This window comes from Dromiciops gliroides, chromosome 5 (assembly GCF_019393635.1).
Source record: "Dromiciops gliroides isolate mDroGli1 chromosome 5, mDroGli1.pri, whole genome shotgun sequence".
NCBI lineage: Eukaryota > Metazoa > Chordata > Mammalia > Microbiotheria > Microbiotheriidae > Dromiciops > Dromiciops gliroides.
The window spans coordinates 24,203,407-24,228,443 of NC_057865.1; the positions used below are offsets into that span (position 1 = coordinate 24,203,407).

General features: G+C 41.4%; 1 protein-coding gene across 3 annotated transcripts in view; it reads right to left on the reverse strand.

Moving 5' to 3' along the window:
• RBMS3 (RNA binding motif single stranded interacting protein 3) overlaps positions 1–25,037 on the reverse strand; it is a 1,425,793-nt gene that overhangs the window by 10,988 nt on the left and 1,389,768 nt on the right. The window contains exons 17-19 of one of the 3 annotated variants that reach the window (XM_043965565.1): positions 16,842–16,895; positions 6,774–6,854; positions 2,105–2,232 (exon numbers count right to left, since the gene is read on the reverse strand). In XM_043965565.1, coding sequence (XP_043821500.1) covers positions 2,105–2,232; positions 6,774–6,854; positions 16,842–16,895 — 263 coding nt within the window. Of the gene's footprint in view, positions 1–2,100; positions 2,233–6,773; positions 6,855–16,841; positions 16,896–25,037 lie in introns of those variants that run through there. The other 2 variants (XM_043965566.1, XM_043965567.1) reach the window with 2 other exon arrangements.

The following is a 25,037-nucleotide window of genomic DNA, read 5'->3' on the forward strand; positions in this document are numbered from 1 at the left end:
CTTGTGTCCTCTGAACCTCATGCTCCTTTTCTATAAAATGTGTCTAATAATCATCCTGGGTCTTTTTTCATAGGGTTGTCTTAAGTAAACTACTTGGCCAACTGTAAAGTACTGTCTAAATGTCAGCTTCTGTTATTTCCCTGTTCGTTAGTTCCAACTGTTAGGAATTGAATAAAATCAAAGATTTAGACCTAAAAGGAACCACAAGGCCATTGTATCCAACCTCCTCATTTTACAGAAGAGGAAACTGAGGTCTATGAACTAGCCCAGTGTCTAATAGGCAGCAAGGACCGAAAGCAGGACTTGAATCCAGGAGCTTGGACTCCGGAGCCGATGCTGGACCAATAGAGGACCATGATTCCATTAAGTCACATTGGCCTTTGCAGCTTCCACCCAGTGCTCTTAGTTCTGACATTTTGGGCCAAGCAGAGCCAACCTAATTTCCTGTATCATGTGACAGCTCTTCAGATAATTGGACACAGATGTTCTGTTCTTTCCCCTCCCCTTAAATCCCCTCTTATCTAGGCCCAACATCAGTCATTTCTTGGATTCAGTTTCATTTTCATAATCACAAGGTCCTTTACCCTTTGGTTAAACTCCTTGGCCAAATCATTTTACCTCTCTATGTCTTAGGTTCTTCATATATAAAATGAAACAGTTAGATTACCAATCCCCTGATGTAGCCTTTGATGCCCCCTTTAGGAGCCTCTAGTTTAACAATCCTCTCTCTTGCCTACTACTAACCTTTCCTCAATGAAACCTGAAAGCCTCAGTTTACCCAATGGCAGTGAAGGGACTACCAGTGTCATGGCTATGATATCATCCCACAGGAGGCTCTAGAGGGTCAGGAAGACAAGTCTTCACTCACCTTGCATGAAGGGAAAGGAAGGAAAAGAATGCTCTGCTGAGGGGGCAGGAGAATTCACATCCTGAACAGGACCCTAAGTTTCCTAGACGATTTCTGTCTCAGGCTATGACATTGTTGGTAGAGAAGCATGTCGTTTAACTGTATCCTCTTGTTTACTAGAAAACATGGTTTTGCATATTTTCTCATTCTCTTGAAAAGGGTGCAGGGTTGGCTTTTCCTCTTTACATAGTTTTGGCAGCTGCTTTGGGAATGCAATTTTCTCATGTGAGAAAAAGTATGGCCTGACATTAATTTTTCTTACTGGGTGCCTGATGTTGCCTTTGGGCCCTGCTCATATAGAGTCAAGCACCTTATCCTTGTTTAGCATTCATTCAGGCATGTGGCAGCTTAATAATAATAAAAATGACAATATGATATAATAATGGCTATACTATCACATAATAATAGCTAGTATTCATATGGATTAAGGCTTTAGTTTAAGGATTACAAAACATTGATCTCATTGTATTCTCCCAACAGCCAGTTCAGCTTTTCCTATCTCCAGGTCCAACACAGTCTATTTGAACTCAGGTCTTCCTAACTCCAAGTTCAATATTCTATTTATTCATTATAGCACCTAGATGCCTCCAAAAGTCCTTTCTCCATTTATAGCTGGGGTCCCTAACTTAGAATCCATGAAGTTGTGTGTGTGTGTTTCTGAAATTTTGATAAGTGTATTTCTTTCTTTCTTTCTTTTTTGGTGAGGCAATGGGGGTTAAGTGACTTGCCCAGGGTCACGCAGCTAGTAAGTGTCAAGGGTCTAAGGTCAGATTTGAACTCAGGCACTCCTGATTCCAGGGCTGGTGCTCTATCCACTGCGCCACTTAGCTGCCCCATTGATAAGTGTATTTCAATAGAAATGATTTACTTTACAATCACTTGTATTTTATGCATTTAGCCACCTCTTTTAACTTTTCTTAGCTGCAGTTGCCTCTTATACAGGATGTGGCACAGTGTATAAAGGGCAAGATTTGGAGTCAAGAAGACTGGCATTTTATTCTGACCCCTACGAGATATGTGACCATGGACAATGCCCTTCATTTCTCTGAGCTCTGGTTGCCTCCTTGGTAATATGGGAATAATAGCTCTCGTGCCTACTGCATGCAGTCATGCTGAGGATAAAGCAAGGTATGCCTTGCTTCCTGAGAAGTTAAAGCACCTCCCCTCCTCCCCCCATGATGAAGGCTCACTACTCACTTAGACTGTTGGTAGGAATATGCAGGTGTATGTTCACTGGACGTTTCCACTGCTATTTGCTGCTGTTGGGCACTGGCTTCCTGTGATGAAGGTGCAACTGTCTGGGGAGAGGTATCAGCGACAACACCCTAGGAGAGCAAACAGAAGGGTCTAACACATTTTAGCCGTGGTGATGGGGGATTTAAGCCATTTCCAGGATCCTACAACCTTGGGATGTGTCACCCCCTTCTGTTTTTTAGTCTGTGGCCAGCAACATGAGCCTGCAGGAACAAGCAGGAAGCAGAAAATCCAGCTGCCAGGTGGGTGCCTGGTCCCCGGGTCTTGGGATCCTCACTAGGTGGGCCATGATCCTCAGCCCCATACCCCGGGAGCACTCTCTCTCCTTAGGCAGAACCACAGTCAACTCTTTCTTAATACTGAAATAGATGAGAAATATCTGCCCTGACCAAGCTGTTAATTAGCAGAGAGAGGCTCAGGCAGGACTCAGGTCATCCAATGTGCCAGGCTCTGATGTAGGAATAGTTTGGTTTGTGGAGCCACACAGAAAATTCTAGGTGCTTCACTAAGCACATCAAACAAAGGGCTTCTTCTAAAAAATGGACACATGTAACTTCTCTCCTTCCTCTAAATTATTTGAATGTTTTTTCCATGTCTTCTGGAGGCTTCAGCAATTGTTTATTTTTAATTCCTGGCTGTAAAACATGTGAAGACATATTTATTCACATATGAATACACATTTATACATATCTATACATGTGTATGTGTGCATGCATGCAGATTCAGGCATATATGTGTGCCTTCTATAGTTAGATATACACATAGATATAGATAGATAAGGGATTGATATATAGATAGATGATAGACAGGTAGAATGTTAGACAGATAGCTGATAGATAGATAGACAGACAGACAGATAGACAGATAGATAGATGGATAGATGGATGGATGGATGGATGGATACATAGATAGATAGATAGATAGATAGATAGATAGATAGATAGATAGATAGATAGATAGATAGATAGATAGATGGATGGATGGATGGATGGATGGATGGATGGATGGATGGATGGATGGATGGATGGATGGATGGATGGATGGATGGATGGATGGATGGATGGATGGATGGATGGATGGATGGATGGATGGATGGATGGATGGATGGATGGATGGATGGATGGATGGATGGATGGATGGATGGATGGATGGATGGATGGATGGATGGATGGATGGATGGATGGATGGATGGATAGATGGATGGATGGATAGATGGATAGCTAGAGCAGCAATTTCATTAGTTTGGGGACCTAATGATAAGAAGCAATGCAAATAGAAAGAGACCCTGCAACTTATTTGGGGGGAGGTGCCTAGGGTAGTGAGATTGAGTGACTTCTATAGGTTCATACAGCTAGTAAGGTATCTCTCCCAATCTTCAAGGCAGGCTCTAATGCCTTTCATAACATATATGACATAGGCTTAAATGTAGACACATATTCATATACATATCATGCAGTAATACATAATGCATGCATATATACACATGTGCATATGTTCAATAAGCAAATACATCTATATATACATATACACCCTCCTCTTTTTCCTTTCCCCTACTGGATCACTGCAGCCTTCCTTAACCCAGCCTGGATTTTGTACACTCTTCACACGTTGTCCCCAGGGCTGACTGACACCAGGAACATCTGTCTCCCTGTGCGGTCCTGGGAGAGATGCTGCCTACATCTTGGCCTAGCACCGAGCCAGCAGAGGGAGCCCCTTACACCCTCTCTGACTGGCCTTAAGCCCCATATAAACTCTAGAGATTTGGGAGGGGACAGGAAGTTTTGTTCTTGCTCAGTAACAAAGATAAGTGTGAAAAGCATTTGTTTCAAGAGCCCTCTCATGGATCACCATTAAAGCCTCCTTCCAAGGCACTGGCCCTCCATGTGCTCATTCTCTTTAGGGACATGTCTCTAAGTGTGCATTTACATGGAGAAAATGCCTACTGTCCCCTCTCTGTAAGCACAAATGAAGCCCTTTGTTTGGAAGCTACCTTTCTTCTCTGTCAGAAGGCGATCATGTTGTGGGCTGATTGGATAAGGCATACTTGGAAGCCTATACAATTTCCTGACAGTTGTGTCCATGCACAAAAAGAAATCACCAAGCCGAGTGGGAAGAATGCAGGTTTTAGGGTGAAAGGATCTCTGTTTGAACCCTGCCTCTGTCACTACCTGTGAACCTGGGCAAGTGACTTCATTTCTCTGGGCCTTCCTCTGCTCATCTGTAAAATCAGGGAGTTGGACTAGATGGCACTTGACTTTCCTTCCAGCCCAAGGTCTGGGATCCCAGGGTCTATAAAAATCTTGTAAAAATTTCCTACGATCCATTACAGCTCTCAGTCCATGATCCTTTTAGACAAAGTCAGAAATCCTGTCTTCAGGCAAAGATTTAGATGGAGAGGTGATGGAGATCTCTGCACTCATGCAGGGGCATTTGGCTTTGGATACTCAGTTTTTGGAGAATCTTCCCATCTGTGCTTTTTTGGCCAGTAAAAATAGCCCATCCAGTTACAGCCTTTGACCAAATCAGAAATTTATTGGCCACTAAACTTGCTTTCCAAACTTTTGTGCCCATTTCCCAATGCCGACCCCCTTTGAAACCAATCTCTGTTGCCTAAAGGACTTGTTGGTGCCCCCTCCCAAAATCTGAGTGTTCCAGACATAGGTACTATGGGTGCTAGCACCTGCTTGACCCCACAAAGAGGGAACCCTTGCGAAGGAAGCCCAGCTGAAGGGAAGGAACCTCAATCAGAAGGCTGTGATGACAAAAAGGTAACAGGAGGGGAAAACAGTAGCAATGGAAAAACAAGGGGTAAAACCATAGAAAACCCAAAGAACCCAGGCTCCAAGACTTGAATGCTCTTCTTTCTCATTTCCACCTTTTCAACTTCCTTCAAAGCTCAGGAAGCCTTTCTCAAGCCCCTGGATGCTATCACAAAGTACTCAGCATTCAAATTGTGTATTTTAAATATTTACGTATATGTGTATACAGTATTTCCACCTAATAGAATGGAAACTCCCTGAGGGCAGGAACTATTTGTTTTTTTTGTCTTTGTTGTCCAGCATGATGTCTGGTAAATAGCAGATCCTCTAAACTCACAATTTGTCTTGTGGCCTTCTTAAGGTAAAATGATCATTCTAGATTATCTCCATCATTATCATTTTTTCATCTTGCTAATAAATTTCCCCTTTTATCTCCTCTATGTGTCTATCTACATAGCTACTTGTGCATATATATGTATATCTACCATCTATATATCTACCTTTCTCTTTTCTTTCTTTCTTTTCTCCTTTACCCTTTTTCCTTCATTCCGTCTTTCTTCTTTATCTCCCTCCTCTCTTTCTTCTTATGTGTCTACCATTCTATTTATCTAATTAAGCCTGTATCATCTATATATGGCTTATATATATACACCTATATATGTATATATATAGCTAGATTAAAAAATTTTTTTTCTTTTCCTTCTTCCTTCCTTTCTTCTTTCCTTCCTTTCTTCTTCATCATCTCCCTCCCCCTCTTTTTTGCATGTGTCTAGCTACCAATCTATGCTTCCTTACATTTATAAATCTGCTAATCTATATATGTACTTATGCATATATCATCTTTAGCTCTACAATATAGTCACTTATTTATCTACTTATCTCTCATTTTCTTTCCTTTCTTTCATCTCTTTTCCAATCTTCTTTCCTTCCGCTGTCCCCATCCCTCTTCAATTCCCTTTCTTTTCTTTTAAAAAATTTTTTTTTGGGGTGCAATGAGGGTTAAGTGACTTGCCCAGGGTCACACAGCTAGTAAATGTCAAGTGTCTGAAACCAGACCTAAACTCAGTTCCTCCTGAATCCAGGGCCAGTGCCCTATCCACTGCACCACCCAGCTGCCCTCCAATTCCCTTTCAATCTCTTTCTTCCTTTCCCCTCCCTTTTCCTAAGAACACACAAATATGCACACACATCTATATACAGGGACAAAGGTATGTGTCACAGAATGCTGGGATGGCTGTTGCTTTGAGGCATCAGGAAAAGTCTATCATTGTATTGGTGTGACACACCAAAGTGGGGAAGAAAGAAAAAAGAGAGAGACAGAGCCTTCCTGAAGGATGACAAAGCAGTCCCCTTTCTTATGCAAAGACAAAGGATGGGGGTTAGTCACTCCGTTTCTTTTTTTTCCTTTGCAGGAAGGAAGTAACAGCTCAAAGCTCATTCCCTAGAGGTCATAAGCTAACAGCTTTATTTACTGTTGGACCAGCATTCAAGGCTTTTAGGTGGTCAGGGTATGGGGAATAGAGATTGTGTTTCCAGGGTCCCTTCTTCCCCCCCAAAAAGCCCAACCCCCCCAAATTAAGTGATGCCAAACACTTGTTAAGATCTTTGACTAGATCATGTTATTTCATGCACAAAGCAAAGCCATGACCATGTAGAGGATGGTAAGTCTGACTTCTCTTGACAAAACTCTCAGTGCCAGCCCTATCAGCCATGCTCATTTGCATCCAGTGATTCCTCCATGTACTGGGGAATAAGGCTGTATGGGAGAGCACTGGGATGCTATGCATGGCTCCCCCCCACACCCCAACAAACCTCCCCCTTAGCTCTCCCTGGAAGAACAAAAGTAAACTTACTTCTATAGGGACGGCTGTTGGAGGCACAGGAGTGTACTGGGGAATGTAGGTCCCTTGCATAGGTGCAGCCGCAGTCACATACTAGAGGGAATCACAGGTAAATCCACGTGAGTGTTTGGTATGCAAAGCATAGACTAAGTCAGACAATGATCTATTACCCAGCACCCACGGTACAACGCCTTATTCACTTCAGAATCATATTTTGACAAAGAATAAAGAAATGACAGAACAAGACCCCACCCTGGCCTAAAGGGGTCCTGCCTGGCAATGTTGGCATCCAAAACAAGAAAGGATCAGAGCAGTTAATTAAAGCCAAACCACAAACACCCACCTCTTTAGATTCCTTCTTATCCCCATGGAAGCAAGAGGTTGTACAATAGAACATTAGCCTTTAGAAATATTCTCTTTAATGGAGGCATAATTTGTGGCCAACTATTTTGTCAAATAATAATTCATGTGGCCATACTGTTTTACATTTTAGAAAGCAGCTTCCTGATACTGTACTATAATCTCCATTTTTCTAGACAGGTCAAGTCAACAAGCATTTATTATGTGCCTTGCATTGTGTGAGACACTGATTTTTTGGGGGGCGGGGTGGGGCAATGAGGGTTAAGTGACTTGCCCAGGGTCATACAGCTAGTTAGTGTCAAGTGTCTGAGGATTGATTTGAACTCAGGCCCTCCTGAATCCAGGGCTGGTGCTTTATCCAGTGAACCACCTAGCTGCTGAGAGACTGATTTTTTAAACACACAAATCTAACAAGTGTCTGAACTGTGTCTGAAGCCAGATCTTTTTGACTTTAAATTCTACCACACCATCTCTTTATTCATCAGTCTTTATTACAGATATATAATGAAACTTCTATTAAACCTGATTATCTCTATGGCATAGGACTTGTAGTCAGGAAGATCAGAATTCAAATCCTGCCTCAGATACTCAATTGGGCTAGTCCCTTAACCTATGTCTGCCTCAGTTTCTTCAGGTGTAAAATGAGAATAATAATATCATCTACTTCACTAGGTTGCTGTGAGGATCAGAAATGATAATGTATGTTAATACATAAAGTTTGTAAACCTAAAAGTGCTTCATGTGTTAGCTATTATCTGTTTCTTTCTTCTCTTCGCCGAATTGTTTAACCCCATAAGAATATAAGCCCCTGGAGGGAAAAGGATTTTTCCTTCTTGCCTTTCTTTGTATCTAATGCTCAGCACAGTGTCTGGCACACAAAAGGGACTTCATAAATGTTTGTTGATTGATTATTTAGTGAGGTCTAGAAGTATCAGCTTATATGAGGTGAATTGGCAGGAGGGCTGAATTCCTGGGTTCAAATCTTGACTTAAACCCTAGCAAGTCATAGTCCTTACCCACAAAATGGGGATAATAATAATACTGACATTGTGCAGTTGTGAGGATTAAATAAGATAACGAATCTAATGTATTTTGTGTCATTATCATTATGATTATGTGAACTTGAAGTCTATCTTAAGAATGCCAGAGGCACTAATCACAATTCTTTCTGGTTCTGGACACTGGACAATTCAATAGGCGCTGGATTTATTTTGCTCTATTTTCTTATGATGTTAAGCAGCAAATAAGTTTCTGAAATTTGACTCACAGACCTGATCTTTAGGACCAGAATTTCTTTATATAAACAAGCTTCACAATATATACAAGTTAGAGAGAAGAGTTTTACGGAAAGTTACATAGTCTACCGTTATTTATTCAGTTTCATTTACTGAATGCAAATATTAGGGTATTGCATAAATCCACATACTCAGTATCTAAAACATGGCCACAGATCTTGGTCCTGTTATCTAAAATGCATGTTCATGAAAGGAAGGCGTCTGATCTGAGAATCAAGCCCTAGGAAGGTTTAAATGTTTCATATTTATTTTTGATGATGGCTAAATATAAACCAGGAATTTCTATCCTAGATTAAAACATCAACCTCCCATGGTGTGCTCAATTTGAGGCTAGGAACAGAAAACTAAGTGTCCAAACTAGCTGTTGTCCTTTATATCATCAAGTCACCTGTCTTTGTCCCTATCTCTTGTTCCCTTGCCCTGGTCCCACAGCTCATCCCATTTGGACCCCATAAAGTGCATTATGGTGTCAATTCTCCAAGGTGTTTGTCATTTGGTATTGTGTATTTCAGCTATGTATGTTGGTGCCTTATCACCCCAGGACATGGTAAGCATCTTCAGGGGAGAGATCATATCTCACCTGAACCTTGTATTTGCATCCATCATAGTGTTTTGTATACAATAGGCACATAATAAATGTTTTTTGAAAGAACAAATGCTTGTTAAGTGAATATCCCCCATGGGAATAGTTGGTGAAGGGGGATACCTGGAGTCAGGCATTGACCAGAGCACACTGTGATGCTCACATCAATGAGTGCCATATCATTAGCTCTTGACTTCCAAGAGTCAGATTCCAATGGGCAACATGTCTGAATGAGGCCTATCCTGGATGCCTAGGCACTACCTTTGACTTGAGAGTTCTACTGGCCCAATTCTCAGGAGGATTTTTCAGTCACTGTCATACAACTGACTCCCACCAGAGGTAGGGTGGCAGAGTTGAAAGAAAGTCAGAATTAGAGTTGGAGAATCTGGGTTCAAATACCAGCTTTGCCACTTACTGGCTGTGTGACCTTGATTTGCCTCTATGAACCTCAGTTTTCTCCTCTACAAAGTGAAGACCAAAGATTGAATGACTTCTGGGGTCCCTATTTGCTCTAATTCCAGCTGTGTCTGACTCTGTGATCCCATTTGGAGATTTATTAGCAAAGATATGGGAGTGGCTGGCCATTTTCTTCTCTGACTCATTTTACATAGGAGGAAACTGAGGCAAATGGTAAAGTGACATGCCCAGCTAGTAAGCAACAAGAAGGTGAGCCTTCTTGACTCCAGTCCTGGCACTCTATCCTCTGCTCCATCTAATTCCCTCAATGAGCCTATGATCTGACTGTAATTAGAGCCCAGCAAAACTCATCCCCTACATTAAAACTCAGCTCAACAGGATGTTGTGAGAGCCTGCATGGAATGACGATAATCCTTTATGTTTTAACCATTTGCAAAATCCTTCTACTCTCTGGGAGCAGGGAACATTTAGTGGGTTTTGTGTTTTTGTGGTTTTATTCCCAATGCCTGGCACATAGTAGGTGCTTAATAAATACTTCTTGATTGATAGATGGTTTTTTTTTTCTATTTTTTTTTTTTGCAGGGCAATGGGGGTTAAGTGACTTGCCCAGGGTCACACAGCTAGTAAGTGTCAAGTGTCTGAGGCCGGATTTGAACTCAGGTACTCCTGAATCCAGGGCCTGTGCTTTATCCACTGCACCACCTAGCCGCCCCCGATAGATGGTTTTTTGCATGTTATAGAGTCAATTCAGTTTATTGTTCCAACAGCCCTGTGCGGATGCCAAGGTAGACATCATCGTCCCCATCTTGCAGGTGAGAAAATGGGGGCCCAGAGAAGTTAAATGTTTTCTCCTACATTGCACATCTCAAAAATAATGAGGCCAAGGGTATTATTTATTTTGTCTTTATTATATATATATATGATACATATTATTATACATATGACTATATTTTATATATAATACACACATGTGTCCTGTATATATGTGTGTGTATCTGTATATATGTGTATACAACTACATATACACACATGTATGTACATATACATGTATGTATGTCTGCTCCAATGGAATGTCCCTTTGAGGTCAGGGACCATTTTACTAATTTTATTTTTATTAGTGTGCTTGTGTGTGAGTGTGTGTGTGTGTGTGTGTGTGTGTGTGTGTGTGTGTGTATCACCAGTGCCAAGCACAGTGTCTGACAGTTATCTATCACAGTACGAATTTAATCAGTGCCTATTGATTAATTCACTGGTCTTTCATCTCTAGCGTCAGTGCTCTTTCTACTATGAAGGAAGGGAAGGAGTAGGGGAATGGGGGAACACCAAGGAGGAGGGGAAAGGGGAGTTCAAAGTAGTTCCATCCCGGTTCAGGATGCTACCACACATAACCTATGAGGTATCCTAGTAACGCAATGCATGTTGGGAAGATCTCAGACTCATAAGAGCATAGACCAGTAGGGGACTCAAATGTCATCTAATTCAGTTCCCTATTATAGAGAAGGAAACCGAGGCCTAGAAAGGTAAAGTAGCTTCTTCACAGGTTCATCGACTTAAAGCTGGGACTGAGAAGTCATTGAGTCCAAACAAGGCTCAAAGGAAGGGTGTGCCTTTCTCAAGGTCATGAGAAAATAATGATGATGATGATAAGAATAAGAACAGTGAACATTTATATATCACTTTAAGGTTTGCAAAACACTTCCAATATTTCAGTTGGTCCTTACAACAACCTTGGAAGATAGATACTATTATTATCCCCATCTTAAAGATAAGGAAACTGAGGCAGAAAGAGGTGAAATGACTTGCCCAAGGTCACACAAGGAGTAAATGCTGGAGGGGAGACTTAAGCTCAGGTATTCCTGACTCCAAATTGAGCCTCTGTTGACTGAGCCACCTAGATGGGAAGAGGCAAATGTGGAATTTGAATCCATGTCTCCTGACCTCCAGTGAAGGACACTTTCCAATTCTGAGCTGCATTTCAGTGGGGATTTCTTTCCCACACGCTCTATTCTCCAAAACTCTTCTAAGAGGCCCACCCTACATGCTTGTTTTCTACTTCTGGCCTCCTCTGACTCATGGAGCTAATGGGGATATTATGGGCCAGAATGAGTTCAGCTCATACTTGGCTCCGTACAAATTGACTCGTCTCGTTTCCTCTTTCTGGCTGACTTGCTGAGGCCACAGAAGGCTCAGAGGACAGAGTTCTGGGCAGGCTGCAGAAGCCTGATTGGAAACAGAAGGAGGATCGCTTTTTCTCAAGGTGCTTGAACACATTATCTACGGATAATATCTATATAAAGTTTTGGGGAGCTAGGAGAGCCTTTCTTTGGGTAAATCCTTTACAGGAAACTTATGGAAAGACACAGACAAGAAAACCAGATGATGAGAAGGAATGGACAGGTCATTAATGGGGGGGGGGCTGTGGGGGTGTGTAGAGAGAGGTTATTGGAATCTTGGATCTGCCTGGTAATCCCAGTAAAGTCTCACAGGAGGCAGCCTAAAACTAATAGGCAATACGCTCACCCACATGTAATTTTAACTTGCAGCTTGGGCTGTTGGTCACAAATAACTCCCAACTTTCCTTGTTCTGATCCCTTCAAGTTCCCAAAGCAATGTCAGTCAGCCTAAATAATGTAGGTAAAAAGGACCATCAGAGTCTGAATGTCTGTCTGTCGGTCTGCCCCTGTCTGTTTACTAATTTAGATGTTTATTCATTCGTTTATCTATCAACATGTTCATTTATTTGTCATCAAGATGACATATAGCAAAGAGTTGGCATAGAGATTCTTGCTTGTTTCAAGGACCCTTTGGCAGCCTGCCAAAACCTGGGGACCCAGGGCAGCTAGGTGGCGCAGTGGATAAAGTACTAGCCCTGGATTTAGGAGGACCTGAGTTCAAATCTGGCCTCAGACACTTGACACTTACTAGCTGTGTGACCTTGGGCAAGTCAACCCCCATTGCCCCTCAAAAACCAAAAACCAAAATTAAAAACCTATGGCCCCCATCTCAGAATGTTTTCAAATGTGCAAAATAAAATGCACAGGATTAGAAGGGAAATTAATTATACAACCCCCCCCCAAACTCCAGTTGTCCATATATTAAAACAAACATTCCCAGATCCCTATGTTAGGAACCCTTGATGACTAGAAGGATTTCTTGAGTTCAAGAATCTGTCTTCTAGACTTGCCAAGCTCCTCTGGGTTCTACTCAATGGAACCCTGACAAGAATAACATCCTTTCCTTACTCTGACTTCCTTACCTGGTGACCCAGAGGCACCAAACCATGACAAATGGCCTTTCTTTGAGATTGCCGACATGGTGTCGAGCATCATGGCTGACTGTGGTTGGTTTGGGGATGTGGTCCACCCATTTTTTCATAGGCCAAGAGGCCTGAAGAATCATTTTCAGGTTCTCTGAATAAACTCCAAATGACATCTAATGTTCCAAGAAGTCTAGACACTCAATTGCTAATACAGTTATGTGAGGAGAGAAAAAAGGTATATGGCTTGAGGTAAATTATTCCCCCCACCCCGCCCCGAGGTTGACCAGCTTTATTTTATTTTTAAAGGAGAAGGGAAATGGAAAGGGAGAGAGAAGGAAACATGAGATGGGAAAAAGAGAAGAGGGGATGAGGGAGAAATGATTTCTTTGCAAAGTTCTTGATTTGTTTAATGGAAATGTAACAAAATCATGGAAGAGGGAGGAGAAACTCAAGGAGATTGGGAGAAAAGATATGGAAGAGAGGCCAAGAAGAATGGAGAAAAGAATTAGAGGAATAGAGGGTAGAAAGGGAGGGGGAAGAGGGAGGGGAATGAGGAAAAGGAAGTCTCAAGTTAAGAGCAGAAATAAGTGGATTTTGGTATTCACAGAGGCTCTTGATCCAGGGCTGATAGTCTACATCCTTGTTTTAATATGTGGAGGCTGGTGTCCTTTATGCTCACTACCCTTACAATCATCTTTTCGTGACAAATAAATTTGTTTATTAAATAATATCAGCTTTTCTTTAAAGCAGGAAAAAGCAAAACTTGGGAATGGGTGGGGGGCAAAGTTTCTATTTCACCAAGGATGCTCAGCGATTTGATTGCTAAAAGCTAATGTGGTGGTGGTGGGTTTCATTGAGAATGTTTTGAGTGAGAGAGAGTCCAATTACACTCTGTCCTGGGCTTGCCCCATCTGGAATACTGTGTCCAGTTGTGGAGTGCCATTTTTAGGAAGCCTGTTGAAAAACTATATGTGTCATTTATATGTGTTCAAAGTCAATGGACTTCTTTTTTTGTGCTGATCCTTCCTAACCTCTCTTCCACAACTGACATTGTTGACTGCCCCACCCCCCAAACCTGAAAACTTTCTCTTCTCTGAATTTTCATGTTACTGTTCTCTCCTCCTCTCCTCTAAACCGCGGGGCCTCTTATTCTAGCATCCATGGTTGGATTATCATCCACATCATGCTCAACTTTGAATGAATCCCAAGATTCTGTTCTGTACCCTATCTCCCTATTCTTTTTCTGGGTGATCTCCTAAGCTCCCATCATTTCAATGATTATCTTTTTATAACTGACATCACGATCTTTATACTGAGTTTTAGCGTCTCTCTCTCTCTCTTGTGCACGCGCGCACATGTCAGTCAATTAGACATTTCCCAATAGAGGTCCCATAAGCACCTCAAACTCAGTATGCCCCCAAACAGCTTATTTCTCTCTTCCAAATATATGTCTCTTTCAAACTGACCTACTGCTTTTATAGAAACCACCAGCCATCCAATTAACCAGATTCTGAAGTTGATGGTCATTCTACTCTCCCTTAGATCACATATCCAATCAGTTACTAATTCTTGTCATTTCTGCCTCCACAAAATCTCCTTCTCTCCATTGGCCCTATAACCAACCTAGGTCAGATCGTTATCAATTCTGGATTTCCCCATCAGGATTTGTGCATTTTCTAGGTCTTTTAGGAAGTATTTGTGGGAGGAAGCTCATTGCACTGCTTCCCAACACAATAAACTTGACTCTGCCCCGCCTCCCTTTTTTGGGTAGACTATCACAATGACCTCTTGATTGATCTCCTGTCCTCAATTCTGTGTCCACTGCAATTCATCTTCCACAAAGCTGCAAAAGTAATATTCCTAAAATGAAGGTCTGACAACATCAATGCCCTTTCTCAAAACACTGTAGTGATTTCTTATTGTCTCTCAGGTCAAATGTGGCATTGAAAGTCTTTTATAACATGACTATTACCTATCTTCCCGGACTTATTTCACCTGATGTTCCTTCTTCACACAGTCTACATTGCAATCAAACTGGCTCAAATGCTGTCCTTTATAAGTGATATTACATTTGCCAACACTATACTTTTGTAGAAGTTGTCCTCTGTCTGGAATGCTCTCCTCTCCCATCTGCCTCTTGGAATCATCTACTTCCTACAAATCTCTCTCTAATAGAGAACTCTCCCTATAATACCTTCCTCTCCAAAATTACCTTGGATTTTCCATTACCTAATACTCCTTAACACTATATATCTATTTTTAAATTTATTAACATGTGTATATGTTGTTTCCCCCAATAAAATGTAAACTCCTTGAAGGCAGGAACTGTTCCATTCTTATATCTGCATTTCTAGCTCCATTCTTAAAGAGAAATGCCTGTTAACTGATTTAACTTACTATTCACATTTATACCTACATATGTACTTTTATTATTTTGCTATTAAAATGTATGATAGGGGCATTAGAACATCTCACTGATGCCTCACTTTTTTGTACAGTAAGGTCACAGGTTGACCAGCCAAGGAGTCAAGAAACACTGAGCCCTATACTCTGGTAGGGGTCATTCCTACTCTATGTGTAGTTAACACCAGGCATGGAGTCAAAAGAACTCATGTTAAAATACTGCTGCAGACACTTAGAAGCTGTGCACCTCCCAGCAAATAACTTAAGCTCTTGGTGCCTCAGTTTCCTTATATGTAAAATAAAGTTGGACTCTAAGGGAACTTTAAGCTCTAAATTTATAATCCTGGGATTACCTACTTACTTGTGTGTTTCTAGACATGGCATTTAACCATTTAAAGCCTCAGTTTCCCAGCCTGCAAAGTTGGCATAACAACAGCATCTACCTCGCCAGGGTATTGGCTCATGAAATTAACATCTACGTCTTGGCTCCCTGAAGTTAGCCCTGTTTTCATTTCTGCATTTCTCTTTCCTTTGCTTCTTCTTCTCACTTCTGTTCTTCTACTACTGTGTTGTATAAAGGGTGCTCATTGTTAAGAAATTAAAAAGTGTGCTGAGGAGTGGTGAGCTCTCCAGATGGAAGGTGCTCCAGAAGTGAAGCAGGCAAATAAATCAAGTTCTCAGGTCACAACACATTAAGAAAAGGCAATATTTTTTATTTGTCTTCTTCTGTCTTATTGACTTATCTGAAGAGCTTTAAGCAGAAAGTTTTCTGGACACTTGGTGGAACCAATGATGTCTGCCAAAATTTAAAATTAGATTTTTCTTTAGGTGACAGGATTCCTTCCTTCCTTCCTTCCTTCCTTCCTTCCTTCCTTCCTTCCTTCCTTCCTTCCTTCCTTCCTTCCTTCCTTCCTTCCTTCCTTCCTTCCTTCCTTCCTTCCTTCCTTCCTTCCTTCCTTCCTTCCTTCCTTCCTTCCTTTAGAAAAAAACCAATTGTAGGGGATTTTAGTTAAAAATAGCTCAGATGAACTAAGAGGCCTTTAATTGACCAAAAAGTTTTCTTATTCCCTAATCTGAGACCTGTGCCAAACAAGCAAATCCAAACCCATTAAAGAAGGGGAAGGAGATCAAGATGTCGCACCCTATGTTGAGAGTGAGCTCAGACCCTGGTTCCTCAAGCTGTCTATTGCTGTCTCCTCTCTTCTCCCTATAGAGTTCTTCCTTCCAGCATTCTCAAACCCAGATGCCAGTAGAATTCCTTGGAATCTGACTGCAAATTCAAATGGGGCAAATGATGAGGGCACTCTCCAAATGTTCCCTGAAACTGAGATAAGGTCCTGGAAGAGTCCATACATTTAATTTCCCCTGCACCCTTTTGAAGTCAAGAGAAATTTTGGGAGAGAACTTGACCTGTTGGGCCCTTGAAATATTTATTCTTAGGGATCATGCCAAGAGGGAGGAAAGAAGAGGAAAGGGAAGAGAAGAGAGAATGCCAAGCAAGAAGGGGAGGAAATTTTTCTAAAGTTGAAAATGGCAATGGTTAAATTTTAAATCTTTATATAGAATCCAAACAAAGGGCTAACCTATTGCTCTCACTAGAGGAGGTAACAACTTACATGTGCACTCATAGCAGAATTATATTCTGTGTGGCCTCAAACAGTTACCCTTGTGTTAGCACTCTGAAGTTATTTTATTTTATTTTTTTTTCAACCCAGAGTTGAGACCATTAAATGGAAGGGCTTTATGTGGAAATGAACACATACCATATATGCAGAGCCATAACTAGGGTGGGGTGACTGGTTCTTGGTCCCAGGGCGCTGAAATTTAGAGGGCATGAGCATTTAAAATAATGATTTTTAAAGACTGTGAAACTTTGAAATTAATTATATTTACATTTTAATAGCAATTACACTTTGAGCAGTAAAGACACTATATAGCATGGATAATTAAATTAGGTGGCACAGTAAATAGAATGCTGGACCCAAAGTCAAGAAGATCTGAGTTCAAATCCAACCTCAGACACTTCCTACCTGTGTGACGTTGGGCAAGTTACTTAACCTCTGTCTCAGTTTCCTCATCTACAAAATGGAGATAATAATAGCACCTACCTCCCAGAGTTGTTGTGAGAATCAAATGAGATGATCTTTGTAAAGTGTTTTACAAACTACTACATAAATGCTAGCTATGATGATAATGACAACAGTAAGGGTCCAGAAAATGGGGCTTCTTACCCAATGGCAGAACAACAGGTAAACTCTTCTTTCCCTTAGCCTTGGTGCGGCATCCATGAGATAATCTAGAATGCCCATTTCTTGACAAGGGAGTTGTTTTTAGGATCAGAGAATCAAGAACTGGCAGATAGCTCAGAGTTTACTAGTTGTAAGAACAGAGCTGGAGGGGCTCTATGCATCAACCAATCAAACTCCCTCATTTAACACATAAGAAAACTGTGTCCAGAGTTGCAGAGGTAATACAGATTGGATTTGTACATAGATCATATATCTTTGAGTTGTCTGCGCCATAGGCTTTCCTGACGGGGGCCAGTGTTATGGTCTTTAACCAGCTGATTGAAGGGCGTGTTTAGTGCTGCTTGCCCCGGGCACCCAAACTACTAGTTACAGCTTGGCTTTTCTGATATAGTTATACAACCATCTCTATTTTGCTCTCTCAGTGCGGCATGGAGAGGACTGGGAGCCACTGAAAGCTATGTGCCTCTCGGGCATATTCTCTGGCTGGTCTTAGTCAAGCTAGCATGAATTCTGGTCCATTAATCACCCCAAACCAGCCTTGGTGGGAAGATATAACCACAGAGATGAAAGCATTGGTTTTTGAACTTTACAAATGATTCCACTAAAGTCTTATTCCAATGGCTCGCTTTGACTTAGCCATGACCCCATGGCTTTCAATGACTGCGCAGAAATGCTGGTAGGTCCTACAGAGTGACAAAGGCTTAAAATATGGGCCTGTCAATGACTTAAGTAAACATCAAGGGTATGGTTAAGTTTGGAGAAGATGAAATCCAGAAATCTGACCACCAAGGAATGATTCCCAGCCCTCCAGCCATGGCAGTTCATGTATATCTTCTTAAAGAAAAGAGACAAGGGTTTGTGAACTACAGTGGGAGGGGGAACATCTATAGAACTGAAATCATAACCCTGAGATCTAGGTGAACACACATGTCTTCTGTGGTCCACTTGTCAGTGGTTCTTTTATTTCAGCTTTCCCACCTGGCAAGAAGCCAGAGGACAAAATAGGAAGAACAGCATGGCATCAGGATGTGTAAATATCTCCATAGAGACTAGAAACTGCTCTCTGGAGCACAACATTTGGAGAAGCCAAAGGTAAGGAACAAAAGTTCTGTTCCTTGTTGTCTTTGGGGAACTGAAGGATAAAAAGCATGGAATAAAAGACTGAATGGTGGTAGGAGAAAGGGAGTTAGAGGAGGAGGAGGAGAAAACAAAAAAAAAGAGAAGGAGAAGGAAGGGTGCCCACTGGTATCAGCTCAAAGGGGGGCCCATGCAGATGGTTCATAGAATCATAGATGCAAAGTCTAAGGAATTTGAGAGATCATTTAGTCCTAGCTCCTCATTACACTAACTCACATCTTCCTAACCCCAGGCCCAGCATTTTATCTACTACATCATCTAGATGCCCCAGTGGTAGGACTTGAATCCAGTTCTTGATTCCTAGGCCATTTTTCTATTTAGTAAGCTTTCTTGCATTCCCTTAAATCCTTTGTTCTGTAAGTGGAACCTAAATCCACCATACAGAGTATGGTCAAAGGGTTGCAACTTTCTATTTATACCCATGTTGCCCCACAATTGTCTACCTATTTCCTGGTGACCTTTGAGGGATAATATATGGTACCTCCAAGTGAGGAGAAAGAGACCACTCATCACAGTTTCTAACTAGTTACACCTTTGAAATGGATCATTCATATAGGTCTTCGTCTCCACTAACGTCCTCCACTTCTCCAATGCTTCATCATGGCTGAAAGATGACCTTGGGATTTCAAAAGTGATATCAGTGAAGGACCACCAGCAAAGGGTCCCCCAAAGTATATTTGTCTATCAACTGAGGGTTGTCCTAGCTAAGTGTGGATAGGCTTATCCTTGGTTGGCTTCCTGGAGATGTAATAACTTTCATCTATCTATCTATCTATCTATCTATCTATCTATCTATCTATCTATCTATCTATCTATCTATCTATCTATCTATCTATCTATTATCTATTCTGTCTATTTTAATTCATTCCCTCATTCATTCTTTCACTTACTCAATTATCTATTTATTAATTTATTCACTTACCTATTAATTATTTGATTGATTTAGGCCACAGCAGCTCATTAGAGTGTCTACTAAGGCATGGAGGGTTTCGCTGACAGAGTCTCCACTCAGAGGAGATCACTCCCTCTAATAAAGGCTACTTTCCTGCCAAACTGACCATGCCAATGTCCAGGCTCTCCCCCACACCTGGAAACTTCTCTCTCCTCACCATCATCCTGTGGCATCCCTAACTCACTTCAAGGCTGAGTTCAAATGTCACCTTCTACAAGAAGCCTTCTCTCTTTTCCCTATTTGTTAGAAAGCTTTTGTTTCCAATTTTCATATATTTTGCATTTTCATACATATGTATGATACTCCCCATCCCCCCAAGTGGGATTAAACACTTGAGTGTGAAGACTATTCATTTTTGTTTTTGTGCCCCCAACACCTAATACAGGGCCTGGCACATCATGTGTGTTTAATAAACTGCCCTAAAGTCATTTAATTGGTAAGTCAATAAACAAGCATTTATTTCACAATAATCCTGGGCCAGACACTTAATGTCTCTTAGTTTTCTTATCTCTAAATTGGGGATAACAATAGCCACACTACCAACCTCACAGCCCATGATGAAGAAAGTACTTTGGAAACCTTCAAGCTCGAGAGAAACGAGGATTCTTAGGATGTGTTTCCACTTAAGCACAGCTAGATGTCAAACAGGAAATGAGAAGCCCTGTCGTTACAAGCTAATAACAACAAACAAAGGAAGTGAAATGGAAACCTGACACTGACAATGTTTACTGGAACTTCCCATGTTATAGCAACAAACAACCAAAAAAGTGAGGCCATTTTGTCTGGAAGGGAGGAATTCACAGATGTGGTACATGACACAAGATGAAAAATGTCCGCGTCATGGTACAGCTGAACCTTGTAAACAGGAGAGCAGCTGAATTAGAACACTGCCAGTGCAAGGGGGAAGCAGAGGCACTTCCAGGGCCGATTCTTAGGAAACAAGAAAAATGAGGGGTTGGAAAAACTGGTGGGTTGGGAGGCAGCTACAGAAGACCCTTTTGGGGGGAGGGTTAAGGTAAAAAATTATTTTTATCATTATACTAAAACATTTTAATCTCTAATATGGTAAATATTGACACACATAACCCCCCGCCCCCCCCCCAAAAAAAAAAAGCTCTTTGGAGGCCTCATTAATTTTCAGAGTGTCCTGAAACCCAAAGATCTGAAAACCTTTGCTCAAGGCCATGCTGAGGTGTCACCTCCAACAGGAAGCCTTTGCTGCTCCCCCTTTTCTCCCCAAATAATCACGTATTTACTGTCTGCTTCCATGTTGTCACATCCTCAAGTTGAATGTAAGTGTCTTGAGGGCAAGGATTTGTTTGTTGCTATTGTCTTTGCATGCCCAGGACCTTGCACACAGAAGGCATGTCATAAATGCTTGTTGGATCAGATCCAAAGTAGCTCCCATCCCTTCTGGCTTTGGATATGGGACATGGTTTAAACTTTAGTTTGAATTAATTTTGCTCAGCTTCCTTGAATATTTTTGCTAATCTTTCATGAGTTCCCAAATACTACTATTAATGAGGTCAATCAAATTAAGCAAACTTATAAGTCAAATATCAGTTTCTTTCTCTGTGCAATACTATTTCTGGGGGGCAGCTAGGTAGTGGAGTGTATAGAGTACCAACCCTGGAGCTAAGAGGACCTGAGTTCAAATCTCACCTCAGACACTTACTAGCTGTGTGACCCTGGACAAGTCACTTAACCCCAATTGCCTCAAAACATCTGGGGCCATCTCTAGTCATCCTAATGTATATCTTGCCACTGGACCCAGATGGGTCAGGAGGAAAGAGTGAGGCCTGGTGACCTTGCATAGCCCTCCCTCACTTAAATCCAATTCAGTGCAAGTGATGACATCACCCTGATGTCAGGGTCTTCTTCAAGAATGACAGACAAACAACAACCACTATTTCTAAGATGGGCCTAACATGAAGGCAGATTAGATTGGTGGTATGGAGTGATTTGAAAGACCTCCTTGACAAAATTTATCTTTAACCTTACTCTGCTATGTCAAACCACCAGAAATTCTAATATAGTGCATTCCTATAGTGCTTTAAAATCTGTGAAGTTCATATATATATTTATATATATGTATGTACATGTATGTATGTCATCTCATCTGATCCTCACAACAGATCTGTAAGGCAGATTTTCTTATCATTTCCATTTTCTAGATGGGGAAACTGAGGTGGAGAGAGGTTAAGTAACTTGGCTAGGTTCACACAGCTAAGATGCGAGGGAAGCTGCGAACTCAGGTCTTCTTGACTCCCATCCCCAGTACCACCTGGCTGCCTCAGACAAATTCATTAGGAAATAATAAAGAATTATTCTTTAATGTTATGGTACTGTGTTTTTAAGACACCCCAGCCCCCATCCCAGTTAAAAGGTAAATGCTACTGAAGAGTGTTCTATAAGAAGCCATTATCAGCTGTCAACACCCCCTACCTTACTTAGGGAGATGATTGGTGACCTAGGAAGGTCCAAAGACTGTGGTGCCTGGGAGAGGTGAGCCTTAATTTCATTAATTAATTAATTTGTTTATTCATTCATTCATTCATTCATTCATTCATTCATTCATTCATTCATTCATTCATTCAGGACAATGAGGGTTAAGTGACTTGCCCAGTGTCACACAGCTGGTAAGTGTCAAGTGTCTGAGGCTGGTTTTGAACTCAGGTCCCTCCTGAATCCAGGGCTGGTGCTTTATCCACTGCGCCACCTAGCTGTCCCATGAGAGGTGAGTTTTGATGAAGGGAAGAGGACAGGGTGGGCTGTTGGCCAGCTTGGACAGGCTTTGGTCATTTGAAGCTAAGGAGTGGAGGGGAAAGGACAGAAATAGGAAGCGGGGGATGCATTATTTCTGCCCGGGTATCCCTAGTAGCTATCAAAGTGGTAAGGACATGGTAGAGGTTTGCTAGATGACTGGTGACTGATTGAGCAAGGGAGTGAGTGAATGAGGCACAGAAAAGAGACAACCATACTCCTCTGCCTATTTCACAATTCTATCTAGAGCCAGCCAAACAAATCACTGCAGGACACATCCTTTTGGGCTTCTTTAGAACTTACAACTCGGGGGTAAACCAGTCTCTGGATTAATTGAACAGGAGTCTAAATTCCACTTCTCTCATACATTGGCTGTGTGACACTCCTCGCCCCCTCCCCATGTTATTTAATCTCTTAGGTCCCCAGGTAACTCCTCCAGACTATACAGGACAGGTGCTGATTTAGATTGGTTGAAGGAGTTCTCTAATTGGGAGGTCCCAACACTATTGAAATCAATCAATGAATAAGTGTTTATCAAGCACTTAGTATATGCCAGATCCTGTGCCAAGGATTTGGGAGTGGGGGAGTGGACAAATACATGGAACCTCCTCTGGGCTAGGCACACTGTGCTAAGCACTGTACATATATTATTTCATTTGATCCTCACAATGGCCCTGAGTGGTAGGTGAAGATGCAAAGAAAAAACGGTTCCTGTCTTCAGGAAGTTTACATTCTATCGGAGAGACAACATATATGTAAAGAGTTCCATACCCAATACACATGGAAAAATGGATGGAACCCACAAGTCTGGTTCAAAAATTTTTCAAAATTAGATTTTGCAAACAGCTACCCAGTTGAATTCCCTTTCTCATGCAAGACTCTTGCTGCTCTAGTAAATAAGTAATCTCATTGTAATAAAATTATCTGTATGAATAGACCTTGCATGCAGAGCGAAGAAGACATGTTTGAAAGCTGCTTCAAGGGATCCTGAAAGAAAGCTTGCATTTCATACACAGTGCACCTGTTATCCAGCCCAAGTTGGGCATTTTTTGTGCTTAATGCATAGGGCTTAATTTTGAGCAGATAATCAAAATGAGGAAGGAAAAGGGATATCTTCTTACCTCCATGAAGGCAAGGTAAATTTCTGTTCTCAACTCTGTCGTTCGAATACAGAAGACACTTATAAACCAGTCTTGACTGAATGAATGAATGAATAGGATGAATGGGAAACAACTTGGGAGGGCTCCTAGGGGAGATAAATGCTTAGAAACAAAACTGTTTCCAAAGTCTAAATGCCATTCTTTCCCGAGTCTCTTGCAAATAATTCACAACAGTCCTAATTGGCAAAGGAGACACTGCAGATCTATGTACAATGCAGGGCAACTGAAGTGTGAAATGAAGGGCCCAGAAGCTAAGGGCTTTGTCTCTCGATTTCCACAAATTTAGAAAATATAAACAGCAAGAAATCAGGATTAGATCCTGCCAGTTAAGAAGAGGGCCTTAAGATCCAAGTGGAGCCTAATCCTCTTAGCTAGCTCTGGGCTCCAGCAGAAACTGGAAAGGGGCAATTAAGCAACAGTCCTAATTATCAGAGGTTTGTTGGAATGCACCATGGAGGCCCAGATTTGTTTTCGTGAAATGGATCGTTTTAATTTGTACATGATATATTCTCTTAAAATTCTATTTTTTTTTTAAAAAAAGGATTTTTGTCATGACAAATTCATTAACTACTAGGAGAAGGCAAAGCTCGGCCTAGAGGGATCAGGCACAGAGGAAAATGAAGGCAGAGAACCGTCTCTGTATCTAAGACGATGAAGCCTAGATAGAGATTCCCTCTAAACCTAAAGAGGGAATACAAGCACAGGCTTGTTTTTGTTTTTGTTTTTGTTTTTGTTTTTGTTTTTGTTTTTGTTTTATTAGGGCTCAGGGGCTCTTTACTCCTTGGACAGCTTATCAAGTTGAGAAAGGGGAGGTATGATTTGTTGTCATTGGGGTTCAATGGTTTTTATGATCTGGATAGTTCTTAAGGAAAGAATACTGATTTTGGAGTCACAGAAAGCAGGTTAGAATCCTGCCTCTGATACTTTTAACTGCCTATGTGACCATGGGCAAAGCATTTAATTTCTCTGGGCTTCAGTTTCTTCCTTTGTAAAATCAGGGAGTTAGACTAGATGCCTTTGAAGGTCCCTCTCAGCTTGAAATCTAGGATCCCATGACGAGATTATTTAACTTCCCAGGGCCTCGACTGAGGACAACTGTAAAAGGAGGGAGTCAGATTGTTGTTATTTTTCAGTTTCTCAGTCGTGTCCAACTCTTGGTGACCCCATTTGTGGTTTTCTTGACAAGCATACTAGTGTGGTTTGCCATTTCTTTCTGTAGCTCATTTTACACATGAAGAACTGAGGCAAGTAAGTTATTTGCCCGAGACCATACAATTTGAGGCTGGATTTGAACTCAGGAAGGTGAGTCTTTCTGATTCCAAGTCCAGTGCTCTATGCCCTGTGGCACCACCTAGCTGCCTAGCAGTTGGACTGGATGGATTTTAAAAACCCTTCTAGTTCTAGATCAAAGAAACCTATACTTTCTATTCTGGAAAGGAAGGGGATCTTAGCAGTGATCTCATCCTATGCCCTCAGTTTATAGAGGGGAGAAATGGGACCCAAAGAGGTTGTGACTTTTCTAAAGCCATTTGAAGTAGAAGAGTTAGGATTTTAATTCAGGTCCTCTGAAAAATCACTCTTTACAGGATACCCTGCTGCTTATGGCTCATCATCATCATCAATGAGCACTTTTTTTTTTGGCGAGGCAATTTGGGTTAAGTGACTTGCCCAGGGTCACACAGCTAGTAAGTGTCAAGT